General features: G+C 37.8%; 2 protein-coding genes across 2 annotated transcripts; both read left to right on the top strand.

The window, feature by feature from the left end:
* Positions 1–1,049: 1,049 nt before the first annotated feature.
* Positions 1,050–8,137, top strand: LOC124443647. The gene is made up of 6 exons (XM_046994134.1): positions 1,050–1,157; positions 2,725–2,790; positions 2,882–2,946; positions 3,175–3,990; positions 4,130–5,524; positions 6,250–8,137. The coding sequence occupies exons 2-6, from the start codon at positions 2,747–2,749 to the stop codon at positions 7,974–7,976; spliced, it is 4,047 nt and encodes a 1,348-aa protein (XP_046850090.1). The 5' UTR covers positions 1,050–1,157; positions 2,725–2,746; the 3' UTR covers positions 7,977–8,137.
* A 991-nt stretch (positions 8,138–9,128) lies between these two features.
* On the top strand, positions 9,129–12,489 carry LOC124443707 (monoacylglycerol lipase ABHD6-like). Its single transcript, XM_046994212.1, has 5 exons — positions 9,129–9,529; positions 9,782–10,058; positions 10,542–10,887; positions 11,334–11,434; positions 11,724–12,489. The coding sequence occupies exons 1-5, from the start codon at positions 9,405–9,407 to the stop codon at positions 11,877–11,879; spliced, it is 1,005 nt and encodes a 334-aa protein (XP_046850168.1). The 5' UTR covers positions 9,129–9,404; the 3' UTR covers positions 11,880–12,489.
* The last annotated feature ends 2,626 nt before the right edge of the window (positions 12,490–15,115 follow it).

Below are 15,115 nucleotides of genomic sequence, written 5' to 3' on the forward strand. Positions count from 1 at the left end.
GTTGAAGTTGAATTTGCGCGCCTGTCAAACACATCAATTTTCGGAGATTTCTTTTTTTTCGTCATAATGCTACTTTATGTGTTCGAATTTGATCGAATTTCTCGAACACGGACTTCATTCAGCGACGTTTAAAACGAGATAGCTTCCAGTTTGATTTTACAGCGCGCAAATAATATATTATGCAAGTATATTTACATCGGACATTGTTTAATGTGATGCTTGTTTATAAGAGTTATTGTCATTTGTATGAAAGTAATACAGGTTTCTCTTTGGCTAGCGCAAATTGAGGATAAAGCAGTGAATAAACAAAGAGATTACTATTTCCGGAAAGAATCCTATTAATTTACTCAAAACTTCCTACATTAAATTCAGTGCGCATGAAAAGGCATGTCAAATTAATACAGACATTTGAAAGGGCATGTTGAATTAATACAGACATTTTAAGAACAAACAATATGTTTTAGTTTATGTATTAAATTGCGCTTAAAACCGCTTTAGAATCGGACCAATAGCCAATTTGCGTGTTTCAGAAAGAAATAATTCTCTACAAGCGCATTTGTGCAAAGATTACAAGATGTTTTTGTGCATCTCATGATTTGCAACTCGTGCGTCAAATGTATTTTTACAATTTGCTTATTTAATGCGCTCATCTAAAAATTGATTTATGAGTCAATCGCACTAGGCTATTTATTTATCAAATATGCTAGTTGATTGTGTCAAGGCAAATTCAGTTGGGTCTAGTGCTTTTATCCGACTCTTACCTATTATGCATTGATAAAACACGACTAATGATAAGTAGTTTGATGATAATAAATGTAGCGATTTTAGTCTTGACTTGAAAGCAAAGAAAAAATGCCTTAGACTTTTATCAAAATGTATCTTTATCTAAAAGGTCCCCTCGGGAGGATTGAAGGAATACGCTTTTATCTGCTGAAAAACAGCTTGTGCATTTAGAGTAATCAGGCAAAGTTTTCTTTGTCACCAGATGCGTGCGAGCTACTATTTACTATTTGTGTGCAAATTTTATGTAGATTTATTCAAAGTCGTCATTCGTTTACAGATTCACGGGCGCTTTGCTTTAAACTTGATAGACGGCCATAGTTTGGTGTTTGGTGGCGAAAATCGACGAGTTTCTTTGGCTAAGTTGGTTCGAAAAGGTACGTACTTATTTTTCGTAACCTCCGTTCGAAGAGGCGCTCGTTCATGCTTTATTTTTGTCATAAGAAAACACAAATATTTTTGTTTCGTTTCGTACGATGTGTAGCGTGGTTTAGCAACCCAATATTATTTCGATTGTTACCTTCATCTTAAGTTATAACCTGTTTTGTGCTGACTATCTTTGAGCATTGTGAAATAGGTGCTCGAAGTTTTTAGTCATTTTTATCGTGCAGAAAGTTTATCTTTCCAAAAGAAAGTCGACACCTAACATTTAAGGTTTTCATTTTGCGTGGCGCGCAATCAGCCATGTTAATTTTAAATTTCTCATATTTTTCGTGCCTATCTAGATCCCTTCTCTACACTTCAAAAGCATACAGCCTTAGAAAAGTTTGTTTGTGATTGCAGATGAAGATGAACCTTTCTGTTCAGCTTCACTTGTGATTGACGTATTAATTCCAGATCTTATGTAGAGTTTACTCATTGTCATATTTTGCCATCGATTTTTGAACCGTTTATACGACAACCCGAACATATTTTAGACAACCTGTCGCCGAAAATACTTCGCTGTTTTGGCATCCAGAAAGTAAATGCAAAAAAAACAGCGCAATTGTCAGAAAAATTCATGAAAAACGCATCGGAAACTAAAACATCGTCGACATGTTTTGCGTTTTAATCAAACGCAATGACGCTGCTTTGAATATTCATTTTGAATGCGTTTGCCCAACGTTTATAACTCGAAATAAAAGTGAATTTAAGATATTTTTCTTTTATTGCAAACATGTATTTAATATGAACTTGTTTAAGTCGGTGGAATACACAGAATTGAGTTGAAAAACTCTTGGGGAATGGCTATTTTTCCATACAAAATAATACCGGCTCCCTCTCTAATATATTCCGTCGAGATGCAAATTTCGATATAAAGAATTCACTTCAACTATTTCGATTTTTTCCACCGACCAGCCTTCAATACACTCGTGTTTATTTCGAAATCAACAACAAATCCATTAGTCTTGTATTGCAGATGATTGCTGGGCTAATATTGTAATTTTCTCACTTGAAATATTGTTTAACGTTGAGTTTACGATACGCCTCGCGACTCCCAGCGTCGCTAGTTCTTTGTGCTGTTCAATACAACTTTTGTTTGCTTGCAATTCAATTCCTCTTTATTGACTTTTTCAATTTAAGTATCAAAAATTCTATCAAATCTCATTATGTTGCCATCCGCTTTTCAACTGCCTCGTTGAAACAAACTTCGTTTGATGGACGCGGAAAAACTTTTCAAATTCAACTAATTCAGGAAGTATTTTTTACTGTCAAAGTCTCCATAAATATATTTATGCTAACATCAAACAAATGGTTATCATGGAGACCTATTCTAAACATATCAAAATGGACAGAATTTCTGCTGCACAAATGCGAAAATCAAGCGTGCTTTTTTTCACACGCAGTTCACGAAATTAAATTTCTTTTCTTTGCAAATTAAATTCACCTTGACTAAAAGGCAAGTCATTATTCACGAATTCCTTTGCAAGCTAAGTTGACTTGCTTTTCTCGTGTTTTTTTTAGTGAGTTTCTTCGACTTAATTCCATGTCTTGCGTGTTAAACGTCAAGCCGCCAGCTGCTCCATCAAGGTGACTCGAGTTTTATCATTTAAATTCGATGAAAGGTGCGAATGTTTATTGAAGCTAAATTGAGTTATGAAAACTGTTCTTTAAATTCAAGGAAGAAGTCAATTGATCGTGAAAATACCTTTGTTGATGGACGCAGTCTCAACAAAACCGATAAAGGTATACTAACTTAGTGTGTTATTGTTCCATTCCAGGGGGGGAGTAGACAACGCGTACTATATCCAAATTTCCGATGGGGGGTGCAGTCAATGTGAAGTCCATGTTTATTTTGATCTTTAATAGCATCTTCATCAATTATTCCATAACAAAGTTGTTGCAATTATTGATTGAGCCAACAATAGTTGTGGTCAGCAACAATATCAAACATCAATTATTATGTCCATTTAGAGAACAAAGCAGAGCTGAAGTCCACAGTTGATGATATTCCATTCCCAGCATCCTCTCCTGCCAAACACGATGTTCTTCCAGTGGTCAGAGCAATAACTGAAGATAAAGCTGAGGACAATGGAAAGTTTGATGCACCTTTGAAGGAAAACTTCTTAAATCTGACTTCTTTTGTTTCAAAGTCAAGTAATCTAGTCACTGTTATGAAATATCACAAAGGTGAATTTGTCTCAGTCAAGAGTCTGTCAACGTACAACAGTTCTATATCATTTGGCGATATGAAGAAAGCTTTGACCGAAGCACTTGACACTTGCATTAACCAATCAAATGTTGAAGTACCCTCGGCAGAACCTACCATACCACATGTAGAGATGGGACCTGCTCCGGATGTTGTAAACCAGAGTCCCAAAAAGACACCTTCCAATGTTAACCTTGGTCAGGGTAATCTTGGCGACAGTGTTAATAAAACCAAACACACTCACATACTACCACAAGGAGGAAAAGTCAGTGATGATGTCACCAACAAGGCCCCGCCTAAGAAAATAGATAAGAGAGCTCCCCGCAAACCAAAAAAGGTTCGGCAAATGAGAAAAGAAAGAGTTACCGAGGTATCCATGACCAAAGCCCCGCTGACCAAAGAGACTGCTGGCACAGCTGTGGCTCCCAATGCGAAGGTGAAAACGGACGGACCTCAACAAGTGCGTGTGAAGAAACTTAAGATCCCGCATGAAGAATCCATCAAGTTTGCCAACAGGCAGCGGGAAATCCAACAAATGAAGAGAGAACTAAAGGAAAGATTAAGACGAGAAGGAAAAAATGGTGAGTGTTAGTTGACCAATAAGATTACAGCTCGCAAGTCACGTGACTGTTGAGCAGCCAATAATGACATGACACCTACGTCACGTGACTATTAAGCATCCAATACAAATCATTTATTTATATATTTTATATATTTTAGGTGTTGATCCTGTCACTCGTATGAATGCCTGGGGGCGAACCGTTGGTGTCACGTGCACATTGTGCGGCCATCACGTGCAAAAGTCGTACGGCTGTTTCAAGCGCGAGACGGCTCCGGCAAAACTTCTGCATCTTTTTTCTCCTGGAATGAATCGCATAAAGATTTGCCGACGTTGTTTACCGTATAAGAAACAGGCAATTAAAATAGACATTGAAAACAAAACGTCAAATTCAGCGGTCGTCGATCCTCGTGGCTTGAATACGGGGAAAAGTAATCCTAAAGTGGATGGATCTGTTTCAAGCACTACCTTAAAAGCCATTCACCGTAAAGTGACTTCACCAGAAACCGCTGCTCAAGATACGGCAACCAACGTACTCTCATCATTATCGGGTGACATGGGCCTTGGTCACGTGAACAGCGGTGCTGTTCACGTGCTTCTTCAACCCGGTCTTGTGAATCTTACTTCACGTCAAACAGGTCTTGTGAACATTATGGAAAATGTTACTAATAATGCAAGCCACGTGAACATCAGCTCTGGTCTTGTGAACATTCCAGTTGGTCACGTGAACACTCCAACTGGTATGATCGTGTTGAATTCAAGTGGTAACGAAAGCAATTTACCTGGTCATGTGAATACCATAGCTAGTCACGTGAAAAGTGGTATTGTTCAAGTGAGCCCTGTTGATCCAATGAGTTCTGGTGATCAGATGAATACCGACTTTAAACACGTGAGTCCTGCATCGTTGCACGTCACCAATAATACTGTTGCACGTGAACAACTCGTGCAAGGTGAAAAGATGCGAATGGAAGGGATGGCGAGCGAATACATAAAGAAACTTGCGTTAAATTTGAAAAGGAATCAAAGTAAAGAAAGTGAGCCCACGGTCAATGTCGTGTCACCCGAAGATCTGAACACAAAGACTGCAATGTTGAATGAAGATAAAACATTCACACCATTGACGGCGTTAATAAATAACGTCAATAAAATTCAAGGGAGTAATGAGCCCGCACACAATGTAAATAAACCTGCAGAAAGTGCAAATGAGGCTACGCGATCATTTCAACAGGTCGCGTCCACTATAAACAACGATGACAAAATGACAGCACAGCAACCGCTGACCACCATACCGCTGCTTCTTAAAACCCAACCGCAATTTGTGCTGACGTCACCTGCGCAAAATAACTCTAATATGTCTAGCATTCCAACCACGGTCAGCCCAGCCAATCAGAGCGAAGTCAACGTACTTCCTGCCTTGATGCTTCCGTCAAGTAATACCTTGCCACAAAATAGTCCGGTCTTTCTTCAAATTCAACGCGTCAAAGTCATGACGGATAAAACGTCCGGTATTGAAACACCGGTCGGTAAAATGGAACATACATCGGAACAGGAAAAAGGTATATTGTGAAACTATCTTTGATTCTTTATTGGTCATAAATGATGTCATTGTATCTAGCCAAGACCCTCGACCTGTTAAACATGCAACATTTTATAGAGTCTCAGCGAGCAGTGACGTCATAAATGATGTCATTGTATCTTGCCAACACTCTCGACACCTGTTAAACATGCATCATTTTATAGAGTCTCAGCGAGCAGTGACATCATAAATGATGTCATTGTATCTTGCCAAGACCCTTGACACCTGTTTAACATGCATCATTTTATAGAGTCTCAGCGAGCATTGACGTCATAAATGATGTCATTGTATCTTGCCAAGACCCTCGACACCTGCTTAACATGCATCATTTTAAAGAGTTTCAGCGAGCAGTGACGTAGCCAGCCCGCAAATTTGGTCTTGTTATGTTAATTTTTCTGTGTTCACTCACTGTAAAAACAAAAGATTGCTAAAGAAACGAATTATGTTAATGATCTATCATTTACATAGCAGGACCAAAACTTGCGGGCTGCCTACGCTGGTGGGCTGCCTACGCTGGTGGGCTGCCTACGCTTGCGGGCTGGCTACACTACTGTCAGCGAGAGCAATTGGTTTGGAGATTTTTGTCTCCAACACAGGTCTCGTGGTTTATTGACTTGCAGTAATTTAGATTTTGAAATCTCCTAAATTGAAAATTTCGGCAGAAACAAGGCTTCAACTTCGCGTCTATTTTTTTATCGTTTTCAGATAAACCCAGTGCGACTGTTGAGCAAATTACCTCTGACGTCATTATTGGTGGTAAGTTACCCACTGATACAGTGACATCAAGTGTTTCCCTGGCCGTATCCCATGATGTACCTTATGTCAACGACATTTCGTCTGATCAAGTCAGATTTCCCGCGGCTAATCTTCCTACGCTCGCCGATGAAATTCAATCGTCACAAGTGGAAACACCGACCGTTGATCTTCGTTCAATATCCGGTGATATTTTGTCATCTCAAGTGGAAACATCACCGGGAGATATTAAGAAAATTACCGAAGAAATCGCCTCCCTCATTGAGAACAGTCGTATATGTACACAAGGAAATTTTGTGGATACCAATGAGCATATGAGGACTCGAGAGAACACTATTCAGCCAATGGAAAGCAACGAAATGCAAACAAGTCATTTTGACAATGGATTCCTTCAGAATAATGAAAATTTAGAACAGGGGATTCTTCGAGGCGGCGATCTTATAAGTGATCAACCGACCAATGCGGGCAGTGGGTCAGCGGTTGATGCTCATCAGGATACAACGACAGTTGCTAAGGACATTGAGAGTGGGCAAGTGTCTACTCACGTGAAAGATGTCAGCGATATGCAAGTACCTGAGGATACTGCTTTTTTAAATGTGGGACAGAATTTGTCGGAAAATTTGCGAGAGGTGCAAGAGAAAGTACATGACGAAAAAGAAAGTTTGCAAGACGGCGGGAAAGGTGCATCACACGAATCTGGAGGAATTTTAGATGGAACAATCAAAATAATGCTGCTGCAAAATAATGCTGGGAGTTCGTCCAAAACTGACTTGAAAAAGGGAAATGTTGACAATCATGTGACCATAGACGTACAGCAACCCTTTTTGAGCGCTGAACACAGTCTGGGGACTGAGGCGAGGAAGGTAAAAGATGATGAAGTACTGACTGAAATTAATGCTGTGAGTTCGTCCAGAACTGACTTGAAAAAGGGAAATGTTGACAATCATGTGACCATAGACGTACAGCAACCCTTCGTGAGCGCGGAGCACAGTCTGGGGACTGAGGCGAGGAAGGTAAAAGATGATGAAGTACTGACTGAAATTAATGCTGGCAGTTCGTCCAGAACTGACTTGAAAAAGGGAAATGTTGACAATCATGTGACCATAGACGTACAGCAACCCTTCGTGAGCGCGGAACACAGTCTGGGGACTGAGGCGAGGAAGGTAAAAGATGATGAAGTATTGACTGAAATCAACGATGATTGTCCATCTCAGATCTTGAATGGAGACATGGATACTTCATTTAAAGATAAAGATGGTGTGCATATGACGACTTTCGCTACAACTGATGCAGAAGGAAACGAGTCGGGAGAACAAATAAACGACGAAATATCAAACGACACAGCAAAAACTTGTGATGATACTTTAACAAAATCTGATGAAGAACACAAACCTTGTGATATACGAAGAAGCCGAAGACGAACAACAAGCCCAAGGAAGTTTGGCCCGACGAAAGTTTACGGAACACGAAAACAAACACAGATCACAGCACTGGGTACAACAGGGGATAAAGTAGCACACCAGTGTTCTTTCAAGGGTAAGAACGAACAGCTCGGTGCACAAAAGAAAGATGGACAAGGGAATCAAAAAGATGGCAATGAATCAACTCAAGGCGTTAAACGAAAGCGACAAGCTCGTTCGGGAAAGAACAGTAAAGTAGGGAAAAGTGAAATAGGCTGAAGTATATTGTTATTTGTATGATTTTTAGTGATAATTGTTCATAATTACTTTGTTATTAGATTGTCTGGTGGTGATGTTGTTCGTTATTGTTGTTATCGTATGGAATTGTCATACATGTTGCATTTGCACTTTGATATGAATGATAATTCTGACATATTTTAGAACGACGACCTTTAATGCAGTCTATTGTTTTTATCTTGGAGTGATCTGATGTTGAAACTTGAGTCCTTATATACCCCAGTCTAGTGTCTTCATCAGGAGTGATCTGATGTTGAAACTTGAGTTCTTATATACTCCAGTCTAGTGTCTTCATCAGGAGTGATCTCATGTTGAAACTTGAGTCCTTACATACTCCAGTCTAGTGTCTTCATCAGAAGTGATCTGATGTTGAAACTTGAGTTTTTATATACTCCAGTCTAGTGTCTTCATCAGGAGTGATCTGATGTTGAAACTTGAGTTCTTATATACTCCAGTCTAGTGTCTTCATCAGGAGTGATCTGATGTTGAAACTTGAGTTCTTATATACTCCAGTCTAGTGTCTTCATCAGGAGTGATCTCATGTTGAAACTTGAGTCCTTATATACTCCAGTCTAGTGTCTTCATCAGGAGTGATCTGATGTTGAAACTTGAGTTCTTATATACTCCAGTCTAGTGTCTTCATCAGGAGTGATCTGATGTTGAAACTTGAGTCCTTACATACTCCAGTCTAGTGTCTTCATCAGAAGTGATCTGATGTTGAAACTTGAGTTTTATATACTCCAGTCTAGTGTCTTCATCAGGAGTGATCTGATGTTGAAACTTGAGTTCTTATATACTCCAGTCTAGTGTCTTCATCAAGAGTGATCTAATGTTGAATCTTGAGTTCTTACATACTCCAGTCTAGTGTCTTCATCAGGAGTGATCTGATGTTGAAACTTGAGTCCTTATATACTCCAGTCTAGTATCTTCATCAGGAGTGATCTGATGTTGAAACTTGAGTTCTTATATACTCCAGTTTAGTATCTTCATCAGGAGTGATCTGATGTTGAAACTTGAGTTCTTATATACTCCAGTCTAGTGTTTTCATCAGAAGTGATCTGATGTTGAAACTTGAGTTCTTATATACTCCAGTCTAGTGTCTTCATCAGGAGTGATCTGATGTTGAAACTTGAGTCCTTATATACTCCAGTCTAGTGTCTTCATCAGAAGTGACCTGATGTTGAAACTTGAGTTTTTATATACTCCAGTTTGGTGTCTTCATCACGAATGATCCAATCGACTTCAGCTACTTCCTTTGATGATGAAAAACGCTCTCGCGGGATTGTTCACTTTAATATTCCTTACATGAAGTTTAACAAATTTCGTTAAGTAAATAAATTGTTCATTTGGAAATATTTTTATTTTATTTTAAATCAAAAGCAAGAAATCGCTGTATATAATCAATAAATCATGTTTGTGATTCAACTTTTATTTGATATCTTGTTTTTTATATTTATTGCATTCGTTTTAACAGCGCTGGCTTTTGCTTGTGTTTATTTTCTTCGTCCTGTTTGGCTTATCTATCTTATAAATTGGTAATTATAAACTATAAATGTATTTCTTTCTGCCCCGTGTAACGTCTTCGGTCGAATCTTCAGTTCTGAAACACTAATAAGCATTTGTATTTATTTACAGTATACATACGGATCATCTTCGTCGAAGCTTTTTCGATTAATCTGTTTTGTGTAAATTAATTTGTTCATATCAATATAGAATGACGAAATTTAACCAGCAAAACACCGGTAGCGACATTTTTTCCACGCATTGACGTAGTTCTTCTTTTCCAGGTGCAGAATGAAGCGTGCAGGCTTGGTTAAACGTTCCTTAAAGGTCACAGATGCTCTGAAAATTTCATATTTGGAAAGAAAGTCATCGACCAACAGTCCTTTGTTGATATTTGTTCATGGTTTTACAAGCGATAAGGAATTCTTTTGTGAAGTATCTAGTCTGTTGCCATCAATGTTCCACATGGTTTTAATCGACCTTCCCGGCCATGGTGAATCCACACCTAGAGACAAAACGGCAATGTACAGTCCATCAGCTTTTGTGGATTATCTACATGAGGTGCCAAAATACTGCTACTTTTTGTGACTTTTCATTGATTGATTATTCTTTTACTGGGAACAATGAGTCAAGAAAAAAGCTAGGGGAAGACTTGTCATTCGATGAAAGGGCTGAACTAGAATTTTACTTTGGAGGGAGATGTATATTCATATATTCAGTTGCGCCCGACTGATTTCTTCAGAAAACCAAATCACTTTCAAAAGAAGTCAGTCTGGCGCTCATTGAATATATGAATAACCCTCCATTTAACATTCTAGCTATGGCTCTATTATGGAGTGTTTGCATGTGACGTCAAAACAGCCATGTTGGGGAATTAAATCAAATTGCCCATGCTCAACAGACGATGAAATCAACATAAATTTTTTTCATCATATACGATTTTCGCCCAACATGGCGACTGATGAAAACACTCTTTTGATAGTTCAAGACTTTCGCTCTACATTGTCATTCATAGTGATGTTGATTTGAGCTTTGTCTCCCCAGTTTATCAAAGCCTTTGGTGTGGGCGATAGAAGATTTCATCTTATTGGTTCCTCGCTTGGTGGGTGTATTGTGGGATCTTATGCGGCAAAGTATGGCGACGAAAATCTATCCTCCGTTGTCGCTACTTGTCCCAGTGGCATACGGTCTCCGATTTTTACCGAATTTCTCCAAAAAAGCCACGAGAACGTCATCAATGGCGTTTTTGATAACGTTTTGATACCAACTATAGTGGAAGATTTTCAAAAGATAATGCGTTTGGTTGCCTATCGCAAAGTAAATATTCCCAAACAGATCGCTCGTGGCTATGTCGAAATAAAACAAAGGAACGCTGATATGTACAAGAAAGGTAGAATTCTCCATTCTGTGTAGCTCGTAAAGTTCACTTTCCGCTCTGAATGAGCGGGAAACTGTGTAAAGGTTTTAAGAATAGGCGTCGATGTATTTGATAACGGTTGATTTAAAAATCAGGTGCGCTAATGACTTGTTGATATAATGTTTCAAATTTTTTTCGACTTTCGTTGTAAACTATTGGGTTTTTTCGGCGTAATCTTACCTGGTAACGTGGTTTTCGAGGATATCCATCCTTCTTTTTTGATTTACCGATGAAGACACTGCACAACAAAGTTTTCCAGAGTCAATACAAGTCAATTGCGAAAGGCAATACGGTATTTTTTCTATCTGTCTGATGCCACGCAATTCGCGCGTAATGTCATATTTTGCGGTCTCTTTTCTCCTCGTTTGTCGCCATTGACTTGTGAAAAGCAGAAAATTATAACAGTTTAATATTTTCAGCTCTGAGAGATATGAACTCCGAAGAGGAATATTTGTTGCTGGATGGTCTCCTCGAGGATATCAAATGTCCAATGTTGTGTCTGTGGGGTGAAAATGACGAGGTTTTTATTTCATAAATTTTTTTTTGAGCTGCGATGAAATTTGCGTAAATAGGTCTCTGAGTTTGTAGTTTTCTTCGGAAGTACGTTTTCACTAAGGTCTATCTCCGTTTCAATTCCGAATAAGCAGAAAAAAGGCGAATTAAACTGCCGAGCGAAAGAAAGTGAACTTGTTTACTCACACACCCCTGTGATGTCGTGCTGTTATTGCACACCAACTCGCTAAACGTTTCATAGCCGGGGGGGGTGTTAGGATCCGAAAGATCATATGGAGAACCTTTTGTCTTTTTAGGTGTTACACGTCTCAGGAAGTGACGTCATTAAAGAACGCGTCAAAGATGTCGAAGTTCATATTTTGAAGGAATGCGGTCACGCTTTGACGTTGGACAAACCCAGAGAAATGGCGAAACTTATTTCACAATTTTTGGAAAGAGTTCTCTCCTCTTAATCGCAGTATAATGAATGAATGAATAGTAGGATCACTTTGCGCCGTGCGGTATTTTGGTGTGTTTTTGACGAGATTACTTATGGCAGTCAGCCAAGCTCGAGGTGCTCCTGGCTGTCGTCATGGTAATCACCACTGAACTAAAAATACATGGAACGCTATCTGCAGCAAATAATTGAAGCCAAGTCATACACCCAGACACGCGTGTGTAGCGTTTCGAGATTCTCTCGCGGAGTAATAATTGATTGAACTACACGCGCGTGTCTGAATGTAATCTCGCGTGTCTGGGTGTTAAATTTGGCTTCAAAAAATTACTAGTCTTTTCTATTACAGGTAGCGTTCCTTGTATTTTAGTTCAATGGTACCGACTGACGTTATTCAGCGCAGTGGTTTTCTGTTTGTTCATGTTACTTTGTCTTAATTTTTTTGCATTATTTTTATCGAGGTAGCACTACAACACCTAAATCTAAATAACTTGCACTAATTGTCGCCCGGGGACGTATGGGACATACATATACATATATATGGGATACGTATGGGACACATATATACGTATGGGACATATATATGTCGAAACATGTCTATTTTAAAAAAAATTGTCGTTTTTATTGAACGCGCAATATCAATAGTGCTTTTACGCAGTACATACCATTGAGTTCTATAATAACTGGAGCGGCTATCTTTACTGGGGCGAGGTCGCCAAAAAAATGGCGGCCAACGGACGTATTTCCGCTGAAATGATCGCTTTGCAGAAAAATAATATTCTCGACCTCCCCCTGGTGTCTATAGTAAATTATAAAGAATTTTTCAAAACAAACACGATATCACAGAATATGGATATCGTTAGTTCCATATTCTGTGACGATTCTTTTGGCATTTCTTTTATAATGCCAACACTTCAATCGTTCAATTGTTGGATGTCGTAGTTTCCACAAAAAGGAACATATCGCTTCTCACAGGTGAGGTAGTTGTTTGTTTTGTTAGTCCGTCAACGATTGAAAAGCAATTATACATGCACTTGAAAAGCCATAAAATACATATTAAAGATCGTATTTTTTAAGACTGACTTGAACGCCAAATATACTGATGTTTTCCTGTTTTTGTCTATAAATTTCTGCATACTTTTCTGTCATTTGTTAATGCATGAAATCGTAAATTTACCTATCTATTTGCAAAATAGTTTCCCTAAAGCAAAAAGACCCTGCACACATTTTGCTCTGTGAAAAGTATCAAGAAGAAATGATCAGCCCCAACAGTACCCATGATTTGGAGCAGAGCTTGTTATGTTGTATTTGCTGACAACATGCAGGGAAGACCAAGAAGTAAAGATGACTGGAAGATGTTATTGATCAGGCAGAGTCTTAAAAAAATGATAATGCTGTAAAGATAATTGATTTATTGTCTGCCTTATCCAGAGTTATTTAATTTGATCATGGTCAAATTCTATGGATGGAGACAATGGATTCACTAATGATGCCTTGAATGCTTTGAAGTTGAAGTTCATGAACCAAAAAAAGATGGCAAGAAGGTTGTGTGTTTTTGATGCTTAATTAAATGTCAATTATATGACAACATATAAAATGGAAAGGCCATAAAGTTTGTGTCTATGTAAACATTTGTACTGAGATTGATGATGACTTGATGCAGATGTGAAGCATTAAACTGAATAAGCCATTGGGTTTTATATAACATAATGTTTAAATCATGGCATATCTTTATCAAAATATTTTAGTTGAGTGTTGTTTAAATGTTACTAATATCTAATGCACTATACTGAAGCATTAAAGATTCAGTGATGAAACCTTTAAATTTACTGTACTGTATATTTCTTATATATTTCTTATATTTCTTTAAGAAACAGTTTGAGCTTATTTACCTATTAGAGTACAGAATGGGGATTTATCATATGCATCATTGCTGCTTTTTAAATAAATGTTTTCACTTTTCAAAGCTTTTCTACAAATATTTTGCTTCTTATTTCTTTTCATGAGATTGATGATATAGAGGTAATATAATCCAATAACTTTATAATTTCTAGAAAGCTGTTAAGCTTCTAGCATAAAAGTACACTATAGGTATTTAATTCATTTGGTTTTATTGCCTTGTTATGACATATCCATATGCATTTCATCATTCATGTATGAAGAAAACACCAAATGTGGATACTCAGAGAACAAAGTGCACTACCAACTGCTTATGAAATTTATTATTGAAGTGAAAACTGTTTTAATCATTCAAATTGTGCACTTATATTGAAAATATAGGAAAAACAAAACAAAGTGAAAAAGAAGGGTAGAAGTATTAAAACTAAAAATGAATTATAAACACCATTGGAAGCATAAGTGTTTTGATGATTATTTGCATTTTGCCCAATTTATATATCAATAAAACAAAATCAAAATGTGCTACAACTTTACAAGTATTTGATGCAGTTGCACTTCAGAACATCACAAAAAGGTTACTTAAAGTAATTTCTATACAATATTGTTTGTTTTCATTTACCAAACCTATGCAGACTTGAGTCTTTTGAAATTTAATATGAAACTCAATTACAGAAAATACGTAAATATCCAGAGATTTAATATTTACTTTTTAAAGAAACAAGTAAAAGAAGCAAAATAGCAATGATAAAAAATAAGCTAACTTCTCTCTCGTGAACCACTGTGGAGATGAACTATGATATACTTTTTTGTATAGACTAAAGAGTTTAATCGATCAAACAAGTTTGACGCTGGTAAGAAAACGACGCATATCTGCATTCATAGATGTGTAGCCGACATATAGCTCTTTCGTCGATAGTTATAAATACATCCTCGTAGGAGCCGATAACTGGAAAGCTAGGTTGACTCGCTGTTACGAATTGTAGGTTTTTATCGTGATTTTCATCAAAAAATTGCTTGCCGAATCCCAAATACACACATACATTTACCTCACTCTTTCCTCAGGAGGGAGTGGGAAATTGTGAAATTTTCGGAAAAGCGGTCAATTTCGGTAAATCTCAGCGGCAACGGACGAAATCCGCCATTTTTTTGGCGTCACCAGATCAGTGAACTCGACATTTGAATAACTGGAATGATAACCGAAGCCAAAAATTGAAGCCAAAAAAATATTTGTCGTCATCATTCGTCATCACACGTCAGGCTCTAGTCTCTCGCGTGTTCATTTTAATTTTTTTAAATCATTTGTCCCTTGGTAATGGTAGAGTTCGGATCTTGATCAGAGCGTAAAAATAACGAAAT

Source organism: Xenia sp. Carnegie-2017, unplaced genomic scaffold (assembly GCF_021976095.1).
Source record: "Xenia sp. Carnegie-2017 unplaced genomic scaffold, XeniaSp_v1 HiC_scaffold_1, whole genome shotgun sequence".
Classification (NCBI taxonomy): domain Eukaryota; kingdom Metazoa; phylum Cnidaria; class Anthozoa; order Malacalcyonacea; family Xeniidae; genus Xenia; species Xenia sp. Carnegie-2017.

Bases quoted from the DNA above. Each gene is read 5' to 3' on its own strand.
- LOC124443647 (XM_046994134.1), top strand. From the start codon at position 2,747: ATGTCTTGCGTGTTAAACGTCAAGCCGCCAGCTGCTCCATCAAG. The intron at 2,947-3,174 runs GTATACTAACTT...ATGTCCATTTAG, and splicing joins TCTCAACAAAACCGATAAAG to AGAACAAAGCAGAGCTGAAG. The intron at 5,525-6,249 runs GTATATTGTGAA...TATCGTTTTCAG, and splicing joins TACATCGGAACAGGAAAAAG to ATAAACCCAGTGCGACTGTT.
- LOC124443707 (XM_046994212.1), top strand. From the start codon at position 9,405: ATGTTTGTGATTCAACTTTTATTTGATATCTTGTTTTTTATATTTATT. The intron at 9,530-9,781 runs GTAATTATAAAC...CTTCTTTTCCAG, and splicing joins CTTATCTATCTTATAAATTG to GTGCAGAATGAAGCGTGCAG. The intron at 11,435-11,723 runs GTTTTTATTTCA...TTGTCTTTTTAG, and splicing joins TGTGGGGTGAAAATGACGAG to GTGTTACACGTCTCAGGAAG.